The sequence below is a fragment of the Desmodus rotundus genome, chromosome 3, assembly GCF_022682495.2.
Source record: "Desmodus rotundus isolate HL8 chromosome 3, HLdesRot8A.1, whole genome shotgun sequence".
Classification (NCBI taxonomy): domain Eukaryota; kingdom Metazoa; phylum Chordata; class Mammalia; order Chiroptera; family Phyllostomidae; genus Desmodus; species Desmodus rotundus.
Window position 1 is genome coordinate 67,298,309 of NC_071389.1, and position 24,311 is coordinate 67,322,619.

General features: G+C 44.5%; 1 protein-coding gene across 1 annotated transcript in view; it reads right to left on the bottom strand.

The window, feature by feature from the left end:
- Positions 1-24,311, bottom strand: part of TGFBR3 (transforming growth factor beta receptor 3) — a 204,321-nt gene that overhangs the window by 45,000 nt on the left and 135,010 nt on the right. The window contains exon 5 of the mRNA XM_024565495.4: positions 3,440-3,623. Within this exon, the coding sequence (XP_024421263.2) occupies positions 3,440-3,623 (184 nt within the window). The remainder of the gene's footprint in view (positions 1-3,439; positions 3,624-24,311) is intronic.

Below are 24,311 nucleotides of genomic sequence, written 5' to 3' on the forward strand. Positions count from 1 at the left end.
ATACTCCCCCAACGAACGGCACACGCCGTTTACACAGCACTGTCGTTGATGGGATTTCCATTCAGTGGTTTAAATATTTAAACAGAACTTGAAACTGCTGGCAGTATGACAGCTGGGACCAGTGTCAAGAAAGTTCTAGGTGTAGCAAACTTTTTTCAGAAGGGGTAATTAATCAGAGTCCTGGTACTTTAATGAAACACATATCTCCCTTTTCATTAATGGATGGGATTCCAGGGTTCAAATTCACATGCGAGTCTCACTGAGGAGTGAGGAATCAGCCTAGGAGGTCCCAAGGTTGAGCTGATCAAGCCCCTGCCACCCCTGCCAAACGTGTGCAACTTCCCTTGTGCAGAAGTCCACAGCATGCACTGTGGCCCCCCCAGAGCCATTTCTAGAAGAGAGGGGACCAGAGGAGCGCATGAGGTCCCTGCTTGCAGGCTGGTTCCAAGAGAGCGTGAGTTCTGCACTCTGCATTCTTCCCTAATAGCCCCCACAGAGAGAAGAGGCCAGGACTCCGCCCACTCGGGCTGCTGGAGCAGCCTCCCCTCCACATCTGCTGAGGCTTTTGCCAGATGAGCAGATGAGGAACGCACACCCTGCAGCTGCAGCCCTGCGGATGCCTCCCCCAGATCACAGGACGGAAAGTGATACTGGGGTGGCAAGGCTGAAATTTCATTAGGAATCAGAGGGTGTGTGGATGGGCCAGGGACAGGCCAGTCTCAAACTCAAGAGAGTAGGACCCTCCCTGGACCCAGTCTGCATATTCAGTTGACAGGGGTGTCTGGTATAGTAGGTCCATAGTATACATTTCCTGAATTAACAAACGATGATATGAGATTTGAAACATATAACAAAGCACTCACCACGTTGTGACCCTTCTAAGCCGCTAGTAAAGGCATAATTGCTTAAAAGTTGCTGTTATTGAAGGCTCCAGTCCCAGATGCCATTGTCACTAAATTGAATAAGCTAATCACTTTTTGTTGCGTATGCATGTGTGCGTGTGGTTCCCCTCCACCCCAAAACGACCTTCTGCATGCCTGGCATTAAAACCTACACCAACTGCCAAGTAGAAAGGAAACCACAGAGGGGAATCCCCGGGTAGAAACCTGGCATGTTTGAGGTGGGGAGGAGGGGGTAGTCACATGCTTATTTGTATTTCAGGAAAAGGACTGACAAACGCCTTTGAGACCTTGAATGATACATTCTGAGAGCCTGGGAGGCGATGCAAACTCTTATTTTCCTGCTGAGGAAACTGGGGCTTCAGTAGTAAATCAGTGTTGCTTAAAGCATCGCAGTTAATAAAACCAGCTGGGGTAAGAACCTAAAACTCCCCAGTTCTTCCACTCTGGTGAACAGGGTAGAGCGGTAATTCTCAAACATTAGTGAGCATCACAATCACCTACAGTGCTCCTTAAAACACAGATGGCTGGGCCCCACCACTAGAGTGTCCTATTCAGCTGGTCTGGGGTGGGCCCCAGAAGTGGGATTTCTAATAAGTTCCCAAGTGAAGAGGATGCTGCTGGAGCAGGGACCACACTTGGAGAGCTATTGGGGATAGAGAAACAGGAGGCCTGGGGTCCCTGGGTTGCTGGGCAGAGAAAGGTCAGGTTCTGGGAAGCTAGCTGAGGAGGCTTGCTCAGAGGACTCCAGCCCATGGTGAGACACACATTGCTTCGTGGGCCCCTGACAGACCTAAGCCAGGACTCTTACTTCCTTCAACTGTTCCCCCTCCACGGTGTGGGCCAATGACCTCTAGCCAACGGATGGCTGGAGTCAAGTTTCAGAGGTTCCAAAGGTTTTACCAAGGACCAAAGCAGTTTTACTAGACTGGACAGCAGGTCCTTTAAGTTCTTCACCAACCCAGTGTGTGGCCTTGGGGAAGTCACTTAATCCCGCACTCTAAGGGCAAGTGACAGCAGTATATAGACGCTTGTGTACTGTCAAGAGAATAGAGCCTAACAGTCTAAATGTTCCTATAACCCATTTTCTTATTCTAACAAATTCCAAGGAGGGATAATCAACATTCTTTCATGCTACTAGAATTCTATTTCAGAAATGCAGACCATTGGCCAGGGCTTAGAGCCTTTGTTAAAAGAGATTTTTTATTTTCTTCCAAATGGACTTGAATTCTATTATTAGCTACCTGACTACCCTGACAGTTTAAGTAACAAACTTCAACTTTTGAAACCCAATTGTTATTTAAAACTCCTCCTCTCTTTAATCTGCTGAGCAAGGCTTTCCATCCAGGTGGCCCACTTTCATTTTCAGGGTGTGCTTATCTGGCTAAGCCTTAAAACTATAGCATCAGGCAACAAGCATTAGACTCAAAATTCAGGAAACCTGGGTTTGAGTTCTGGCTTTTGCCACGTGCTAGTAAATGTGGATTTGAGCAAGTTAACTTCACCCTCCACTGAACCCTCTGTAAAAAAATGGAAATAATGGTCTCCTCCTAGGATTACTGGCACGCGTCAGTGGGGTGGGTGCACCTCAAAGTGTCTGATGTTGCCTCTGCACACAGCACACACCCCAGCAGCAGTTCACCTTTCCTGCATCTGTGAAACACCCCAGATCCCAAAGGGCTGGGAACAGTCGCTCCGTGACCCACCCCATGCGCTGCCTGCTCTCTGCAGAGGAGGTGACAACTGCAGCAAGTTCAACAGAAAGCAGATGGACGCTGAGCACCTGAAGGGCCGTTTTCACACAATCACCTGACTACAAGGACCCTTTCACAAGAGTTGTTATTTCTAGTGATTTATGGGGGTTCCAACTGTGTTCAACTAAAAATAATAACGAAAAAAGTTGTTAAAAAGTAATACACTTTCAAAACTGAGCCACCAAATATTTATATCCCTCTGCATGGCAAGGAAATTGAAATGGGCAATCTCTTATGGAGGCCATGCAATTAGTTCCTTTTTCCAGTAATTTATCCTTGCAACAAGCCTATGTATTAAAAATATATTTTCAAACACTTTTCCTCTGCTATCATCCAAAATTTAACTGATGTCTCAAAATCATAAAGTGATATTGGCTTCAAATGTTTGCAAAACAACAGGTAAGAGGAAGCCCTAACTGCTGACCCATCCTGCCAACTCCTCCTTCACACCACAAGTTATCACCTCCTTTGCCACACTCTCAGCCTCTCACCCTCCACTCACTTTCTCTAACTTCTGTGCGTGGCTGTTTTCTAAATCCTACACCACTACCTCCGCTCCTCCTCTCTCAACCAGGCCACACCCCCATTTCTCACTTGGCCATTACCAGGCCTGTTTCTTCAGAAGGAAAATGAGAAGGAGGGGACGTGGGGGAAACAGGCCCTCAGGGCCCTGCCAGCTCCAGCATTCTGTAATTATACGATTCCTTGCCCTGACCACCTGGTCTCAGAAAAGAAAACAATTGACTGTTGTAAATCAGTCATTAATTGAAACCACATAAAATTTACCTTCCCCCACTTTAATGTAAATGTTCCGCGCTATCTTGAGTTCGGTGAATGAAGTGACTGCTCCAAACTCCTTTCGGGCCCAATTTAACAGATGTTCATTTCCATGTGGGAAGCTCCTTTCTTCTGTTTCTGCTGACAGTGAGAAGTTTCTTGATGAAAATTGGACCAAAGAACCCTCAGACACCTACAGGAAAGAGAATCGCGTATTTAATGTGGTAAAGTCACCTGGAGCTGAATCCTAATTAGAGAACTCTTACCAGACAACTGACGGATATTTGTCAACCCAGCTTCTTCCCTTTGTTATGCAGGCAAATTCTCTTTTTTCAGCAGCTGATTTGAGAAGTAATCTCAAGGCTACTTCTCCCTGCTAATGACAAGGCTACCGACTTGCAGGACGTCCCTTTGGATTTTTAAAGAACTTTGTGATGACAGACTGCAGGGTGTGCACTGTGAGCGATCATACGAATTATCATTGCTGTTTCCCAGACACCTAAATTGAAGGCCAATCTTTCAAGTAATATGCTTCAGGTCAAGCAGGAAGCCTTGGTGAGTGCTGACATGGGCCCAGGATCAGGACAAGCAACCCCGAAGTCCTGCTAGCAAGTGAGTGTGACTTCCAGGTCTTCCGCGGCCACAGTACCACTACCACAGGGACACCAGGAGTCTCCGGTTTGTGTTCTCCTGAGCAGAGGTAAAAACAAATGGCCAGAGACGGCGAGTCTTCTACCACATTACACTACTTCCTGGCAGTGAGTGAGTTTATGTTACAGTCTGTTTTGTAAGGCCCCCCAAGTTCCCAGAGATAATGAAGTCAAGAGGCTGTTGGACTCAGCCTAACAAAACTTTGGGATGTTTCGCGCAAGTCCCACACTCTTGCTGAATGTATTTAGACCATCGCTGACCTAGCAAATGATGGTTTACATACTTAACTCATACAGAGGAGTAAAACTATCATCTTGCTGCTGTATTATAATCATATTTAGTGAAAATATGCATGTCATCTTTACTGGCTAGCATTTATAAAATAACTGACTTTATCAGTGTCACAGTGAAAGCTCAAAATGTAAGCAAAAAGACTCACAAATTCCCAAGTCATAAGACTATAAATGTCTTGGATTAAATTTCATATTAACTACTTATCATTAACAAAAAGCAAGTAGATTCTAAAGAGGTTATAAATAGCCAGACTAAAAGCAGTTTGAGGACAAGGATTTTGCTTATGATTCTATTGCTTATAGCAGTGTTTGCAACTGTAACACACACACACAGTAGCACATAAGTAATGTCCTAGGCATTAATAATTTCTATTCAATTATATATACATGTATTTTTTAAATGCTAGCACAGAAGTACTTCACCAAATTAATTCCATGACCTACCAATGCTGTGGTCTCCCTCTTGGCTGAAAGCTAGAACCACCTGAGAGCTTCTAAATATCCTGAGGCCCAGGCCACACCCCCGATCAATGGGAATCTTTGGGGTGAGACTCAGGCATCAGAATATTTTAAAGCTCCCCAGTGATTCTAATGTTCATCCATGATTGAGAAGCCCTGTCTTAATGGGTGCTAAGGGATCTATAATTTGAAAAACACTGTTATAGGTCAGGCCCAGTGTGGGCATCTCGCAGCTTTCCCTACACCAGTGGTTCTTAATAGCCAGAGGTGGTTTTGTCCCCAGGGGACTTTAGGCAATGTCTGGAAACATTTGTGATTGTCACAACTACTGGCAGTTAGTGCACGGAGACCAGAGGTGTGCTAAACATCTTATAATAATACACAGGACAGCTTCCACAACAAAGAATTATCTGAAATGTCCATTGTACTATGACTGAGAAATCCCACTCCGTACTTCTGACTGACTGAATGTTACTACCACTCAAACATCTGCTGGATCCCCAAATTGGCTCCCCAAACTGACAGCCCTTTTATGCTATAAGTCAGGCTGTTTAATACTTAATAAAGAAAAAGAGCCTTGGCTGGTGTGGCTCAGTGGACTGAGTGCTGGCCTATGAACAGAAAGATTGCTGGTTCAATTCCCTGTCAGGGCACATGCCTGGGTTGCAGGCCAAGTCCCCAGTTAGGGGTGTGCGAGGGGCAACCAGTTGATGTTTCTCCATCACACCACTGTTTCTCTCCCTCTCTTCCCCACTCTCTGAAAATAAATAATAAAATCTCAAATAAATAAAATCTATATAAAAAAAAACCAACAACAGAATAAGAGAAACTTTCTGTTTGTATTGAGTTGGAAAGCCCAGAACTAATCATTAATAACTGACTGTAAACCATGACCAGTAAGAGTACTTATCATCTATGGAACACCTACTATGTAGTAAGCACCACAAAGTGCTACTGAGTGCAGTAGTGACATTTACTAAATGTCCCAATGCCAGTCATAAACAAAACCAGTGGGCACCGCTTAGCTTCGGCCTTGTTTTGACATCGCCTGCATAAGGAAACCCTGAGCTGTTTACCTGCCAAACAAGAACCATGCCAACCTATGCCTAAGTCCTTTGAGGCTTCGCTACTCATCAGCACACAACTTCAAACAATGTTTATCTGATTTTCTGACTTAAACACCGTAGTAAAATCTTTTTTTCACTGAAAACCACTTGTGTTAAAAAGTCATTTTTATTAAGCCTGTCACCAAAATAAACCACAACAGTGCAGAGGCCTCTGTCCCACTGCCAGCACAGTTCTGGATGTTTAGGCACGCTTCCCTGGATGTTCTGTTCCTTTTCTTCCCACTTATGCTACAGCCATAAAACACAACTCTGGAGGTTTAAGCACGTTATACACATAGTACATTTCTACAGAGTGGAAGGTGAGATACGTCAGCCTGGAACATTCCAGAGGCGGGGATATGAACAGTGTTGATAAGAGAATAGGGCAACTCTGGAACGTATCCTGAGGTAACTGGAAAGTGACAGCATATATGGCCCAGAAGGGCAACTCCTGGCTGATCTCCCCGTGCACCGCCAGCCCTGCTCCAGTCTGTGTTCTCCTGGGCCAGCAGCAGCAAGGATCATACATTCAGGGCTGAGGAATTTGGAAAAGGAGTGAACTGCCACTCCCCGAGTACATTCCAATAAGCAGTAAAGCTGCCAGGAGCAAGGAAATGTCCCTGACTGTAGGTCAGTGGAAATTTTCTGCTGCTGCAAGGGGTTAGTCAGCACTCCTGCTGACCGCTCGTTCTCCTGGCTCTGACGAAGTTGGATTCCGACGAGGGCCTCCCCCAGCCCCCACCAAGTTCTAGAAGGTGTGGTTATTCCCGCCTGACCCTCAGGAAGACCTATGAGGTGATTTCCGTGGTAGAGAGGAACCATCTCAGAGAAGCTAATGGCCCACCCGAGGTCAGGGAATCAGCACCAGGAGACTTGACTTCTGGCCACAAAAGGCTCTGCTTGCACCCTTCCAGAAAGGAGGCCCTGCTAGCTCCCAAGGTGGAAAATATCTGTTCTTACTTTCCGTCCCTATGGCTTGCCTTCTATCCATTTGTCTGAGCTGTGTCTTCTAGACCAAAGAATTCCTTCCTCTTTCCTCCATGAGCCAAGCCTTCAAATGTTTGAAGATGACACTTGACCCTGTGCACAACCTCACTTCTTTAGGGCACTACAGCGAGCCCCCAAGTCCTGCCCAGACACCAGGGACGTCAGATCTCCGCCAGCAGAGTCTGAAACGTGGTAGCGGGGATAAGACTTGGGGCTTGGGGTGTGGTCTGACAAAATGTCCTGTGAGGGTCATCTTCCATGTCGCCATGACTGGGCCGTAGAGTGCCCAGATACTTGGTCAAACACTATTCTGAGTATTCCTGTGAAGGTGTTTCTGGACGAGATTAACATTTAAATTGGCAGAGTAAATAAAACAGATAGACTTCTTAAGGTGTGTGGGCCTCGTCCAATCACCTAAAGGCCTGAACACTGGCAAAAGGCTGCCCCCCTCCCCCAGGTAAGAGAACCCTCCTGCCCAGCAGCCTTCAAACTGGGACATCAGCTCTTCCTAGTCCTACAGCAGCCTGACGGCCTCAGCACTTGAGCTGAACGCCAGCTCTGCGGATTCTGCACTTGCTAGCCAATTCCTGACATAAATCTCTTTCTATATTGTGGGGACACTGCATGAGGCCCGTGATTACACATGGCCCAAGAACACATTAGCTTTTCTATCAGCTGAACCCTGCTCTTGTATCATATTCATTATTTTATGCTTTAAACATACATCCAACAAATATTTACTGAGTGCCCACGTACTCTGTGTCAGACACTGTTCTAGGTGTGGGGCATGTAGCAGAGAAGGTGAAAGACAAAAATTCCCTACCCTTGTGGAGCTTACAGCCTAGTAAGGAAGCCAGAGGAGCAAAGTAAGTAAGTACAACATAGACTGTAGGAATCAGTGCTCTGGAGCAAAATACACTGAGAGAAGGAGAGGGACATTATACTTTTAAATGCTGTGATGGGGAAAGTCTGACCGAGACAGTCCGTGAGCAGTCACAGACCTGCAGGGGATGGGGAAGTGAGCCATGCAGGTGCCGAGGGAAGAGCACTGCCGGTCAAGCCAGCAGCAAGGGTAAAGGTTTGGTGCGGGGAGGGAAGGTCCAGGCAGCCAGTGTGGCTGCAGCACAGGGGTGAGGGAAGACAGGTAGGGGTAAAGGTCAGAGGTCAAAGGGGACACCAGCAGGTCCAGCCGGACCTTGCAGACCACCATTAAGGACTGAGGTGTGCAGTGTGGGTGAGATGGGCCGCTGCTGCGAGTTCATCAAGGCACCAGACAAATGATCACTCTGGCTGTCATGTCCAGTCTGCACTGCAGAGAGACGAGGAGCGGACAGCAGCCGCAGACTCCTGGAGTTAACCGGGGGAGAAAGAGTGGCAGCTCAGGCCAGGGACGTGGCGATGCTGATGGCAGAACCTAAATCCTTAGGTCTTTATTTTCTTAGATCGAGGCTCTTCACATCCTTCCCTTATACCATTATTTTTTTCATATAAAAACAAAGGCTTATACTTATTTTTTAGATCCTTATTTCCAGTTTTTAGAGACCACATACAAATCCTTATTCTGTGAGTTGTCAATAGCTCTCAATTTCATGAGCACCTTCTACCTGTTCATCTAAATCCTGGAGAAGCCGAAGAGACTAGGCTCGGTTCTGTGACTTGACAGGTACACTGTCACACCGACCCACACACGCCAAACGGCACTTGCTGGGGTCCCAAGTCATTCATCAACTCCAGAGTCACCCCATGAACTGTCCTCATCTTGTCTGTGAGAACACCATGCTAGGACCTGTCAAGAGCCCCACTGAAATAAAGACATAATATTGGGTTGGCCAAAAAGTTCATTTGGTGTTTTCTGTAGGATGGCTCTAGTAGTGTTTAGTTGTCTTTAACTTCATTCAAAACAACTTTGTTAGACTGCACTGTGACAGCTATCATATCAGCATGCATTTTTTAAAAAACTCATCGAAATTGGTGAATTTTTGTGTAGCTATTTAAATATGGAAGATGGAAGAAAATATGCAACGTTTTCAGCATATTATGCTTTGTTATTTAAGGAAAGGTAAAATGCAACTGAAACTCAAAAAAGGTTTGTGCAGTGTGTGGAGAAGGTGCTGTGACTGATTGAACAGGTCAAAAGTGGTTTGCGAAGTTTCATGCTGGAAATTTCTCGCTGGACGATGCTCTACAGTTAGGTAGACCAGCTGAAGTCGATAGTGATCAAATCGAGACATTAACTGAGAACAATCAATGTTATACCATGTGGGAGATAGCCAACATACTCAAAATATCCTAATCAATAAAGTTACTGGTGAAGATGAAAAAATACGTCTCTTATTTTACAGAAAAAACTATATGGACCTTTTGGCCAACCCAATATGTTAATATCACTACGTATCCAGTCTAAGCTCTAGTCTGGCTTTACCTTCACGGTGTGGTATGGTACTCTTTTTAGAGTTTGGCTTAGGTTAAAGTTTGTGGAAGAACATAGATGTAAAGAAATTAGAAAAAAAAAAACAAAAAGAGGGAACATAATACTTTTCTAATATGAGGAAGGTTGCAATTACCATTGCAAGGAAAATAATTACATGAGTGAACATGAAATTGTTTTTAAAAAATGTTAGTAAGAATTTTATATTTGGATAAGGTGGCAGAAACTTTCCAGGGCTGTTTATTCTACCCACCATCCTCTACCTTATTTGTATGTCTTTGCCATGCTACTGCCCCATGACTGGCCCTTATGTCTCAGCCAAACTGTTCCAGTAACCTCCTACTCTCCAAGCTGCCAATTCTGTTTCCCTCCATCCCTCCTCCACACTGTCACCGGGGAGGAGGAATACTCTATAAAAAGTCAACTCATGATGATATAGGATAGCATCTAAGTACCTTAACTGGCTCATGGTCAGAGGGGGGCTCTGCCCACCCCACTTCCCATCACTCCCCTTGTGCCCAGGACTTGCCATATGTGATCTCTCACGGTGGCAGAACACACTATGCCGTTTCAGGCTCCCGGGACTTTTTACATTCTGCTCCCTGCCTGGACTGCTCTTCCCCGCCTCGCACACCTGGTAACCACTCCTTGTCCTTCCACAGGTATCACCTTCTCTGTGAAACCTCCCAGGCTCCCTTTCTTTCCTTGGGATGGAGCTACTCACTGCACCTTGTACACACCGCACGTGAACTGCACATTTATCAACAAACCTGCCACCCTCAACTGACAAAGAACACCTCACGGGCCAAGAAAGCAGCTTGTTCATCCTGAATCTCCTGGGCCTGGCACTGCTTGGCGCTGTTGAATGAAGCTCAACGCTATTCCCTACAGGAAAGGATATGCTATAATTTCTTCATCCCGTAGCCCTTTCTTCCCTCACTGCCCAGGGAATGATCCTTCATCCAGGCTTTAAAGCTAATGATTTGATTTTTCACCCGATAATTCCACCTAAAAGCCAATTATTAAATCATTTAGTAGTTTCATGTCTTCCCCCAGAATCCACTGAACTTTTCTCCTGCTTGCTAATTAAAACCCAGTCCTCTGACATTCCCTGACATGACAAACGTCTTCCTGTGGGAATGAACAGAGCACTGAGCTCCAAGAATCCTGATTCTTAGCGAGTATCTGTGGGCACTTTACTGCTCGACGAATCCCAGGCTGCTGAGATCCACACTGAGCCACCTCCTCTCCTGAATGCTCTCCCTACTGAAACCACGCACAACATTCGTATTTTAAATTCTAATTATGCTACCAGAGTTTTTTAAAGAGCAGAACATTACTCTATCTGCCAGTGCTGGAAGTTTTATTACAAGAACTTACGGCAAGGCATTGAGAGCCAAGTGTATTATTTTTTCTGGATCAGATTCAACAACCTTGTCCAAAAGAGCAAGAAAAAAGCAAAAAAAAAAAAAAAAGGCAACCAGCCCTTTTGTTTCCACACCTGTATTTAGGCTTTAACTCTTAAAGTCCTACGCAGATCCACTGAGGCCTCACGACACAGCTCTCAAGCCTGAGTGAAGGGAACAAATCCTGGCTCACGGGGGTGGTCACCATTTTCCTGGAACTGAGGTTCTTCGTTTTAGCACTTATCTCAGCACATCAGCTGACTCAGAGGCCTGGCACTTGCCTGGGTCTCTCTCTGAGCTTCCCCCAGCTGCTCTCGTCTTCCGTGAGGAAGGAGAGAGGGGCTTTGCTGAGGACAGTGTCATACTCTAAGGCCTCCCCTGGTCCCACCCCTCTCCTCCCTCCCTCCTGACCCAGCCCCTACAAGGACGCTCCCCTGTGAGCGGTCCTGATGAAAATAAGGCCACACTAGATCACACTTGGTAATTAGGTCTCGTCTGAAGTTTCACCTCACTTCCCTTGAGTCCACTCACACACTACCTTCTCAACGGGGCCTATTTAAAATTACAATCCGACCACCCGGCAGCTTCTACTCTAGCGATCTTAGCTCCCCCCAAACCTGCTTTACATGTTCTAATTTCTCTGGTATAGTATAGCATAGTCACCTTGCAAAATGCCATATAATTTTCTTGTTTATTTTGAGTATTACCCATCTCCTCCCACTGGAATGTAAGATCCTTCAGAGGCTGGTGTCTTAATGTGCTTTGTTTATATGCCAAGCACCTAGAACATTGTCAGGTACAGAAAAGACAGTCAATAAGTCTGTTTAATGAATGAATGAGTCTTGAAGTCCAATTAATTGGCCGCACCTGCCTAGCGTTCTGTGCGGAGAAGGATTCCGAGGTTCCATTCAGGAGCAGCGGAGAGACGGGAATGAGTGCCAAGTGTCTGTCTGTCGCTGCTGTACAGCCATCCAACACAGTAGTCACTAGCTACACACCACCACAGAGCACTTGAAATGCTGCCAGTTACACTGACCTGTGTTGTAAATGTGAAACACAGACCAGACTTCGTACTGTCTTATAGTTAAGAAAAAAGTTTGTAAAAAATCTCAATTTTTGTATTGATTACATGGCAAGTGATATTATGTGGCATACACTGAGTTAAATAACATATGCCATTACAATTAATTCCACTTGTTTACTTTTTAAATTCACTAATAGAAGGTTTAAAATTACCTGTGTGGTTTGCATTTCATTTCTGTTGGATGGAGCTGCTCTAGAGCTTCCTCCAATGTGACCCTAAGGAAGGATGAACTGAACTTCCATCCATCCATTTTCTTCTTAGTCTGGTCTCAGAATATAAATCAATGTCAAGAAGATATTTCAAGTCCAGTGCTTCCCAAAGTGTGATCCTTGGGCCAGTATAACACAAATAGAAGTATGTTAAAAGGCAGATTTGAGGGCGAAGAAGGAATGCAGGATCCAGAAAAACTGCATTATAATCTCCCTGCACCTCCCCCGAAGATTCCAATGTGTGCTTGAAGATCAGTGCTCTAGGCCATAGATACAAACATTATTCAAACTCCAAATAGTCTTTGTAAACCATGCAGGATTGCTTTAAAATCAGGCAAGAGTATTCTCCCCTTGCACTGGTTTAAAAAAAAAAAAAGCCAAGAGGGACAGAGTAAAGCCAAGCCATGGATGGAGTCATCTTCTTGCACATCTAAAAGGAAAGAAAGAGCCTCATGAAATAAGAGGAGCCATAGCTCCCCCAAGATAAAGAAAAGCCCGCTGAGATCTCAGAGGAAGATCTGGTCCAGGAATCACGTGCACACAGGTTCCCCCCCCAGCTCAGTGCTGCTCCATTTGGAGCTTCTGTTATCAGTTGGGTAAAGTGCCTGTTATTCAGGTTACAGCTCTGTGGGGCTCCTCTAACTCATGCACTTAACTTTACCCGTTCACATGACTTTGACATTGGTAAAAGTTCAGCACTTGCACCATGAGAATTAGCTCCTCTCCCCCTTTTGTCCTGCCCTACACCCAACTTCTATTCTTATTCCTTTTTCCTGATTCTTGCACATAGACAAATCTCTTTTTTTGATATTAACAGTAATATTTATTTTACAGTACCCTCTTTATTAGCATACATGAGTAAAATTTATTTAAAAAGTTTTTAAATGTATTTTAATTGCTGATTACAGTTGACATTCAATATTATTTTATATTAGCTTCAGATGTACAGCATAGTGGTTGGACATTAATATAATTTACAAAAGAACACCCTCCCCCCATAAGTCCAGTACCACCTGGCCCCATACATGGTTATCACAATATTGTTGACTATATTTCCTATGCTGTGCTTTACATCCCTCAGGCAAATCTCTTTGGAGTTGCCTGCTTTGCAAAATAAAAAGAGCAAAACAAGGAAAACAAATGAAGCAAGGAAAAACACACTGAGTTTTCAGGAACATCTGCTGCGCCAAGTATTTGCTGGTTCAATTGTAGGGGAAAGTGGGACCTGGTAAAGCAAAACAGGCATTTCTCTAGAACTCAGGTTTGTGTATAAGTAGGGTCTATGCAGGTTAGCCCTCGAGCTCCTTGCAGCGCCCACACAGAAAGACAACAAGATGACGTTTTGATGGATCTTGTGCACAAAGTCCAGCAAAAGCAAACTTACAGTAAGTACTGGAACTGTGACATATTTACCTCCCAAAGAAGGACAGAACCCTATATTCTGAGAAGAAAGTCACACGTTCTCCCTCTCCAATTCCCGGGAGGGCTGTGCTTGCCTGTTTCCTCCAAGGCCACGTGATGTGGAATGTGATCTGAAACATGTTTTCTTTAACCATATATCATGCCTCAATTATTTTTTTAACTTTGTTTTAAAGAAACAGTAACTTCCACGACCACGAACCTGCAGAAATGATTTGCAAAGCTACACATTCATAAGCCATGTGGTGATGGTCCCCGCCAAGGGTGCATTCAAGAACACAAATCCACGCAACCATTTAAAAGCCCTTGGGTGTTTTTACTTTGTATCCACAGCCAGACTATTTTCTTTCAAAAACAAGACTTAAAACATATGCAACAATTTTTTCTCAAAACATGCATGATGATCATCCTCTGCTTTGAATTTTTATTTTTGCTGAAATATAAAGAACTAAGGATTGAAACTGCTCTCTGTTCTTAACATCCTACATGTTTCCACATGTCCACGAGGGAAGTTCTGAGATGCTGCCCTCAGAATATAAACACACACAAACTTGAATGTGAGCCAGTACAAAAGCAATACTCTAATCTCCCGTGGAAATGTTACAAAAATATTTAGTATATGTATATGTGAATATGTACATATACAAAGAGAAGCAAAATCTCTCTCCATCAGAAAGACAGACTCAACTCCCACAGGGTAACAAATTAATGAAGTGTGAGCTGCTTTATAATGTAGTTTTTCAACGTAGAGTGCCAGGCCATACAGGGATCCTCTAAGGTCTCACAAAATGATCTCTCCGGACTCCTAACTTTACCCTTTCTCATCTCCCAGTGTTAGCGTGATGTTAGGAGGAGCTTGACCCAAAATTTAAAGTGTATTTGCTGTCTAAAGGTTGTTTTTCGGGGAAGAAAATAAAATGTTGGCATCATACCATTACTTGCCATGATCCTCGATCTATTTTTGCCTTCCAAATGTGCTTCTGGGAAATCCCTCACTGGGGAGGATTCTTTCTTTTATTTTCCTTTTAAATTACATACAATATGTCAATCCTGGTTCAAACCCACAAACTGAACTTGACACACGCTTGGTTCTAAACAGGTTCCTAGAATTCCCTTTACAGAGTTCCTCTTCGTCAGGACTTACCATCTACATTCCAATTTACCGACAAGGAGAGTAGGGATCAGAGAAGCTAAAGAACCTGCCAGCGGCACAGAGCTGGTAGAAAGCACAGTTGACAACAGAACTGCAGACTCCGTTTCTCACTCTGCAGCTCTTTCTACTCTGCCACCGAGTTACCAAAATGAAGAAATCAGCATCGTTGGGTAGACAGAGCCCCTCTCGCCCCTACTAACAGGAACAAACACTGTAAGGTACTAACCATAAAGGCTCTTCCTGACCACTTACCAAGCGCATGCTTCATAGATTCTGAACCCTCCCATCTGACACCGAAGACACTGGGGCTCTGAGAGGTGAGGTCACTTTGCTTTTAGCAAGGGAACAAGTGCAGATTCAAATCATGTCTGCCGGACTCCAAAAACTATGCCAGGCTTTCAAGAGAGGGAAAAGGTAAAGCAGTGAAGCAAAGCAGGGGTTGTGCCCCTCTCTGCCTCTTGTTTCCTTCTCTTTCTCCCCTTGCCCTGGTGAAGGTGGAGGAGAAAGACAATGAAGGGGCAAGCGGAGAGTAATGATTATTATGGAACCAAAATAATTGCTTGGCTGAAGGAAGAGAGATCTCTTACAGTAAATAACAACAACAAAAACTGCTGCAGGCTCTGAAAATGATTAAGTAGAAACAACATACCAAGACCATCAGCTGCACAGATTTAAGATATAAAAATGTTTCTGTGATGGTGTTTATATGCTGACTTGGTTTGGCTACCTACCACCTCTATTCAAACACTAATTTAGATGTTGCTGTGAAGGTATTTTGTAGACATGACTCAAGTCCATAATCAGGTGGCTCTAAGTAATGGAGATTATCCTAAGTAACCTGTGTGGGCCTGATGCAATCAGTTGAAGGGCCTTAAGAGCAGAGCTGGGGCTCAGCTCACGCCTGAGAATTCCACCTGCCCCTCCTGACTTGCCTTGCCTGACCCTGCAATGGCATAAACTAATTCCTTGCACTAAATCTCTTCATATGTATCCCCTACTGGTTCTCTTTCTCTGGATGAGCCCCGGCTTCCGTGAATGGCTGGCGCATGCCCAAGAGGAACGGATTCTGGCCCAGCAACCACAGACCTAATAAGTTTGGGGGAGGGGCAGGAGATGAGATTCTAAAGGACATTTCCATGGTGGGGAGGCAGGCAGGATGGAGGGGGGCCCTTCAGCTCCAAAACTGGTTGCAGCCCTCTCAAACTTCCTAACATTAGCTCTCAACCAAGGGCAGGCCATGTTCCTGTGTTCACCCCCATTGTCCGGTCTACACTGAACAGTCTCTGGTGAAGACCAAGGTGACCTCCTATGCCGCCACCCAGAAGGTTGAACTGAACACATTTAACATCTCTGAAGAAACGATCCCCAGACTGCCAAGGGTGATTCAGATATTCAATACTAAGCAGAGAATCCTAGTGTAGCTGATCCAGAGATGGGCCAATGAGACAGGTCAAAAAGCAGTTAACAAACCTTTACCTTCGTGAAATACTGGCATGACCTAGGTCCCAGTACTTGAACCAGTCACAATGCACTTTGCTGAGACTCCACACCACCACCTCACTGGGTCAGGGAGTGATGCCCTAATGTGGCTGGAGTTCAGTTCTGAAGCCCTGTCTGTGGGACAGTCACCAGTGGCTCCAGGCTGGAGACCAGGGTTGCAGATGACATCACAGTTATGCCCTGAGTCAGGCAGTGTGTGCCTGTCCCCAATGAGTTCTCCATTTATACTTCTGTAAAATATGGGGCACCTGGACTAGGTCTGTCCCTCAAGGTCACCCAATCACCTCCCTTGCACTATCTGTGACTGAGGGATAATGGCAGAGGCTCCAAGCAAAGGAAAAATGGACTTAAAACACCTGAGAGGCTTAATCAATTTTAGAATACTATGCTATTTTGAAGGTGGCAGCCACCATGGCTAACTTCTTGCCATGGGTAGAACAGCTGCAGACACTGTGTGTGAAGCTTCCCGTGGTGTCCAGGGATGCTGTGGTTAGACATGGTCAGATGTGATCAGGACCACCTCCCACATCTAGGTCTCGGGGACAAGCATTTAACCTAAGTGTTTCCTCCGCAAAAGGAGAACCCTGTGCCAGACAACAGTGGACAATTAAGACCCACTACCCCTGGCTACACCTACTTGCTGTCCTTCAAGGCATAACTTTATTCAATCCCAGGGTCAAAATCTGAGATATGTGACGTGAAAGGAGAAAGTAGGGGAAATCTAGCCCAAAGTACTAATTCCCATCATTTAAAAAAAAATCATTATTACTACAGCTAACAAATATCGAGCGCTTAGGATGTGCCTATTCTAAGCCCTTTATGTAGATTATCGCCGCCATGCACTAGGTGTGTGACCATGCACAAGTTACCTTAACCTCTTTCTGCCAGTTTCCTCATCTGCAAGTGAGGAGAACAACAGTACCTACTTAATTGGCTTCTTATGAAGATTAAGTAACATAATATATGTAACGTGCTTAGAAGAATGCTAGCACGTGGTGCATGCCGTTTGTTAAATATACACATACACGTATGCACATCCCCACCTCAGGTCACAAGAGCTGTCTGACAGATTGAGGTTGACAGGCCCCAATTCATTCCTCGCTGTGGCAGGGCTGTAACCTTCTTGTCCACACTGCTAGGAAAGGAAATATGAACCCTGTATTCAAGGGCTAGAGCAGCGTTGGCTCCAAACAGCAGCTCTGAACATCACGCAGCACCTTGTATCATCCTGAAACTGTAGGCTCCCCAGAACTGGCTCCCTGTGATAAAGACAGAAGGGCTGGTCAAATGGGCAGCAACCCCTATGGGCTTTTGCCAAGGATGCTAGATGGATAAGCCCCTGACTTCCGGGTACACCCTGGGTCCCAGCATCCCAGCTGTGCCACTCACCACCCAAACAGGTCAAAGCAGGAGCAGAACAATGAGGACTACCAGTGACATGAGAAGCCCAAATATATAAGAAATATCCCAGGCCATCAGGGGATAGGGTGTTAGGGCCAAGGGCAAAAGCAGATCTTGGGATACAAATTGTAACCTGGATAGAGAAATAAAAAATGCTGAAGGGGCTTCCTTCCTCCACTGCAGAAATCTGCTTCCCAGCCAGGGAGTTAGGTGGTAGAAGACTGGTTGGAGTGCCAGAACTGGGCTGCCTCAAATAAACCCTGTGCCTCTGTGCCTACGCAGGAGTCGGGCCATCCTGCAGTTCCTTCCAGAGATGGGGAATGTGGGCCACTTTTGGGGAACCCTTAGCTACAGCCTCACTGTTTGCAATTTAGGAAAGAAACAAGGCACAGCCACCAGCGCTCAAGTCAGCCTCACCAGCATCTCCTGAGAGAGATGTTTCCTCCCTCTCATGACGTAAAAAAATATTCTGCAACCTCCCTTAACAAAACACTGGCTTTTTCTTCCAAGTAGCTCTCTGGAGGTCTCCCACCACGTTAATCAAGAGCATCAGAGATGCAACATTTGATACAGTTGCCCAATCTATGAAAAGGGCAGATTCATCATATTACCAGATCAGCCTTAAACAGTAAAACCCTAAAGGATGTCATGGGATTCTAAACGAAGAAACACCAATAATCTCCCCTCAGTCAAATGGAGTTTGTTTGACCTCAATTTGCTGAATGAAAAGCACAGCCTTCACAGGGCTAGGGCCCATGCCTGCACACAGACATGACACATGGCAAGTCCCACAGAGCCAGGAGAAGTCTACGCTTGCCAGGACCCTCCAGGACAGGATGTCTTGATCAGGAGGATACACCCACAAGCCTCTCGAGGCCAGGGGCCACTTGCTGGACGCCCTGGCAACATTCACCAGCCTTAACCCAGGAGTCAGGATAAATCCATGGAGTCTTTCAAAAGGTCTTTCTGAACCAGGATTACCAGCTGAAACTGGATTCTGTCCAAGGCTCTAATTGCCACAGTGACATTTACCAAGAGCTCTCACCACAAAAGGGCCAGAAACTCCTTCCTAGGAAATATGGTAGTTGACTGACCCCAGTTCATGAGAGGCTCAAGCCCCTTATAATTAGGGCTTTTATAGACAAGCCACAAAACCAACAGATAAGCAATCTCTGGAACAAAACTGCACAGTACACAACCACTCGGAATATCCCACAGGACACAGTGAGTCATTCCACAAGAGACATTTTAGAAAGGGGAAAAAACAGAAACTAATCTTGAAATATTTAGTTATTTAATCTGCCTTTAAGAGAAAACTTAGTTGGAGACAGACCTCACTGGAGAATCCAAAGTGGTAATACCCAGACCCCTAGAAGACAGGATGACACCTGCAGTCAAGCAAAAATGCGGTGTTTTTATTTCTGCAGCCCTGACCCATCTGCTCCCCTGCCAGCCTCACGGAGGAAGCTGCCTTAGTTGGACTTGGAATACAAGGATTCTCATGTCCTCCAATTTTCAGGACTCGACAACGGTATTTGTTACAATGCACTGAAAGCTCCATAAGGGCAGGCCACACACTCCACGTCTGTCTGGATGCCCCACACTTGGCGCAGTTCCCAGAATCCTGCAGGCACTAAGCACCGGGTGTTGGGTGAATGAACAAGTAGACACGTAAACCGTCATACCAAGTATGCTAATGTCATTTTTTTTTTTCTAAATGTGGAAAGAACTACCAAACAAGGCCAGGGAGAAAATTAGAAAAGAAAAAAAAAAATCATTTCCAGATTTTAAAAAATGCAATGCAATAGAGAATACAGAAATTTTTTTACAGTTCCCTCCTGCACAAGAAAACTTGAACGTCTGAGTTATTCATAGGGCATTTCTGGACACTCCAACCCTCAATTACACATCTCTTGGACTCGTGAAAAGAATGACTGGACATGCGCTGTGGTACGGGCTGTGCCTGTCCCTTCCTAGAGCACAGCTAAGCACACATCTGGGGCTATTTAACAACTGATTGGAAACTTCGCCTTCTGATTTCCAGTTAAATACTGGGCACAGGAAAACAAACAGCACTTGTTTTTCACCGAGCCTTGTCAGCCGTCCAAACTGCAGTGCAGACCAGAGAGCTGCCTGTGGTTTGGTGGCAAAGGCCCAAAATACTTGGACCTTCCTCCCCGCCCCCCCACCAAGTTTAAGTAAAAGGAATAAACCAGATTTTGGCGACTTCAGCTTCTTCACCCATTCCTCCCCTATTCTCAGAAACAGAAAACTAGGTTTTAAATATTAAGCATGTTCCTGGTATTAATTTACATTTTTCATTAGGATTAAATTTTGATTTGTTTTTAATCCTAAGCCAATAGCATAGAGTTCAGTTTCTCTCATATATTTCAACTGCCATGCCCTGATATTTACTTGGATTTGCTGAAGAGGCAATGTTCAGATTACCATTTTCTGTTTCTAATTAAATTGGGATGCAATATCTAACAGTTGTATTATCACAAAATCAGAGTTTGAAAGCTGAGAGGTACTTTGGAGGTTGGCTGGTACTACCTCCTCACTTTAGAGATGAGAAAACTAAGGTCCTAGTAGTTAAGTGATTTTGTCCAGTGATGTGTAACTAGTTAGTGGCAGGGCCAACACTAGTCCCCAGGCCCCCTGATACCCAAGCCAGGGTGTTAACTAGAAACAAAAATGTGAGTTACTTCTGAGTAGAGATGCCAGATAAAATATGGGACACCTAGTTACATTTTAATTTCAGATAAACAATGAGTAATTTTTCAGTAAAAGTGTGCCCCACATATCACATGGACATAGTAAAAAATTATTTGTAGATTATCTGAAATTCAAATTAACTGGTCACCCTTTATTTTTGTTAAATCTGGACACCCAACCTTGAAGATTAACATCTCCTTCCTCTCCATTACTCCAAACAAACATAAACACACATACATTCATTTCTTTCCTGGTTTTAATGGCTGGAAAAATAAACCACAGCACAGTAATTCCAAGAGTAAAAGAGGTTGGAAGAAGTTGCTGCTTATGTCTTGAGACTTTCCTAATCTGAGACACCTTCTTTCCTTATGACTAATTAGAGCATCTAACCCTGACGCCGACAGGCTGGCCAAGAGCTCCGGACTGGACGTGTTGTTATCAGACGCCAGGCACGAGGGTCTCATCTTGAGACTTTCTGCTTGTCTCAGGACTCCAAGTCCCTAGACCTTAAAGAAGAATGTGTTCTTGTGTGGAACACAAAATAAAAGAAGGGCTTTATTCCCCCTCAAAAAAAAAAAAAACAAATCAAATAGATACATAAAGTAAAAAGATTTAAAAATTTAGTTTATTAACCTTAATACCACCCCTTTTAAAAAGTGTGCCGCAGTGAGTTTTTTCTCTAACAGCTTTACTGGGATATAATCCACCCTTATAATTATATCATATAAATTACATAAATTAATAATATAATTATAATTCACCCTTTAATTTATTGAAATATCATAACATCACCCTCTTAAACTGTACGTACAGTGGTGCTTCATATATTCGCGATTGTGGTAATGTTCACAACTGTACTCATTAACTATTATCTAGCGCCAGAACACCTTTCCCAGCCCCAAAGCAGCTCTGTGCCATTAGCAGTCATTCCCGTTCTCTCCCCCCACCAGCCTTTGGTGACTGCTGGTCCACTTTCGGTCTCTATGGATTTGGCCATTTGGGACACATCATATAGATGGAATCATACAATACACAGCCTTTTGTGTCTGGCTTCTTTCATTTACAATGTTTGCAAGGTTCATCCATGTTGTGCTGTGTATCACTACTTCATTCTTTTAATGGCCAAATAATATTCCATTGTATGGATATACCAGTTTTTTTAAATCCATTAATCAGTTGATGGACATTTGCTGTTGTTTGTACTTTTTAATTATTATGAACAATGTTGCTATGAACATCTGTGGACAAGTTTTGCTGTGGACACGTTTTGCCCAATTGTTTTCCAAAGCTCCATTTTATATTCCCACCAGCAATGAATGTGGGTTCCAATTTCCTTACATCCTCAACAAAACTTGCTGTTACCTGCCTTTTACTTGCTGTCACAGCCATCCTAGTGGGTGTGAAGTAGCATCGCACTGTGCTTCTAAATTTGCATTTTTCTGATGACTAATGATATTGAGCCTCTTTTTATGTGTGTTTTGTCCATCTGTACTTTCTCTTTGGAGAACTGTCTATTCAAATTGCGGCATATTTTTAAAGATAACCTAGTACTGTGGCTCTTCTCAATATTTTTTTGGCAAATTCAGGTTGAAAGTTCAGACATCTATTGCCCAGGTGAGCTACCCTACTTTTTCTTCAGTGTAGAAATCATTACATAAATAAAAATAAGCTGAGATGATTCCTCTAACAGAGTTTTACTTATAATTTCAGCATGAAAAACTGAAAGGGTAGGATTGTTTTTATTTCTGATTGCACTGAGGAACAACTCTAACCTACCCAGTATCTTCTGGGCCATCCATACACCCCACAAAAGAACAGCTCCAAGGCAGTGACAACTCTGTCTCGTCTGTGTGTGTGTGTGTGTGTGTGTGTGTGTGTGTGTGTGAGAGAGAGAGAGAGAGAGAGAGAGAGAGAGAGAGAGAGAGAGAGAGAGAGAGAGAGACTATTTGAGACTCAGCCTGAAACAATCTCATGTCATCTCACTCCCATTTCTTGGAAACCAGAACAACTAGATAAAGGAACTGCACTTGCAGAGGGAACTCAATACCACTTCCCCCCGCCTGGCACGTCCCTCTTGCCTGCGCTGTGGAAGTATGAGGAGGCCTGGAATAATTTGACAGAAAAAAAGATCCCTTTATTAGACATTATTAAAGTATAGTAAATCCTCATGTAATGTCATTGACAGGTTCTTGAAAACAGTGACTTTAAGCAAAACAACATAAAATGAAACCAATTTTACTATAGGCTAATTGATATAAACAAGAGTTAAGTTCCTGTGGCAATATAAACATCAACAAACTTCTAAATAAAGATGCAAAAACAACTTGTATATTAACCACTGAAATTAATGTGAGCTATACTACATTTAAGGAAGATTAACAAAAGACAGTAAGAAAATTCTTTTCCTACCTACTTATTCCTGAGCAGAGTTGAGGGTAGCCAGGGCCTATCTTAGCAGCTCGCAGTGCAAGGCGGGAAGCCACCCTGGAGAGGACGCCCTTCCTTCCCAGGGCCACCCACGCCCACACTCACTCAGACTGGGACCACTTAGACACGCCAGTGAAACCAACACACACAGCTCTGGGATGTGGGAGGAAACCTGAGCCCCCGGAGAAAACCCACACAGCCCTGGGGAGAATATGCAAACTCCACAGACAGTGGCCCCACTTTTCCCCTCTTCTTAACAGTAATAACAAAATGATGTTGAACAAAACAACGTTGTTCGAGGACCTGCTGTGTAATGTTTTTAGTCACCCTTGTGGGTGGCTGCAACATTCTGGGCAACATAAAGCCCTGCTAACTAATTATGAAAGGTTTCCTTTTTAAATTTGGGGAGTTATAACAACGCAAACATTCAACTTAAATTAAAAGGTCACCTTGATGGATGAGTAGATGCCAATATTTGAACTTTTCTTACCACCCTACTTAAAAAAACAACAGCCCCGTTAAAGTATTATAACTCTACCTAGAAAGTAAAGGCAGCTTTAAGACAGTCGTGCACATTCTTCAGCAGCGTATCAGGGAGGACGCGAGGACACCTGCATCTTAAACTGAGAGTTTAAGACCCATCGCCTCTCCTTACGTCCTCTAAGGTCTCTCACTGTGGAGAAGACAGTGATGGAAACAACTAAGCTTTAGTTTCCAAAGACTCCATGAGCTTTCTGAAGTGTTTAGATGAAGCACTGTATGCAAAATAATTTAGTTAACTTATCTCTTAACTCAACTACTCTGAACAGATCGACAGAACACACCACCGATTCTCTGTCCAGAAGCGACCCTTCCACTGCAGTGGCTGTCAAGGGGATGAGCAGACCTGACACTCCCTGCGGGCTGTGAGGACCGTGCCTGCTTCACCCCACGCTCTCTCCATCAGGGAGAGTTGCCCCCCCCCCCCCCCCCCCGCTTGTGGCAGATCTTGCATCACTTGTCATCGGCTGATCTGAGAACCTGAATGGACAACAGATGTTCTATCTCTTCCAGGGCAGGAAGAAATGTACAAGTGGGAGAAAACCATCTCCCCCAAAGGAAAGCCTGCTGGACAACGAGGTAGAGTTCAGATGTCCCAGAGTTCAAATCCGCTGACTTTTTCCAATGCTGCCTTTCCCCGGTTGGTATTTTTAGGTTCACCCCCTAGTCTGCACTCTCCTCACATGGGATTAACTCCAAAGAGGGTTGATGTTAAATTGCCTACTGAAACTGTCTCCTTTTTTCTTTTTTTCATTGTTAGTGAGTCTTAAACTGATGGCCAAGCGGTGGCTCTTAATAGATCTTAAACAAAATGAAAGCAGATAAATAATAACTAGGAGCAAGACACTTTCCTTCAAAACCCAGAGAGCGACAGGTGAAAGAAGAAATCCAGGGAGAGACCAGTGTGGCTGTGATACCTGTGGCCCACACTTCTCCTCCGCACCTACAGCCCGGAGAAACGGGAACTCCTCTCAATCCGGGGCTGGCCAAGCTAGACGCCCCGTAATTAAACATGCAAATCCAGCGCCCTTCCCGAGTGTTCTTTACCGTGACTCTCGACAAACAGCAACAGAGCGGCAGGTAAGGTCTATGAAGTTAATGGT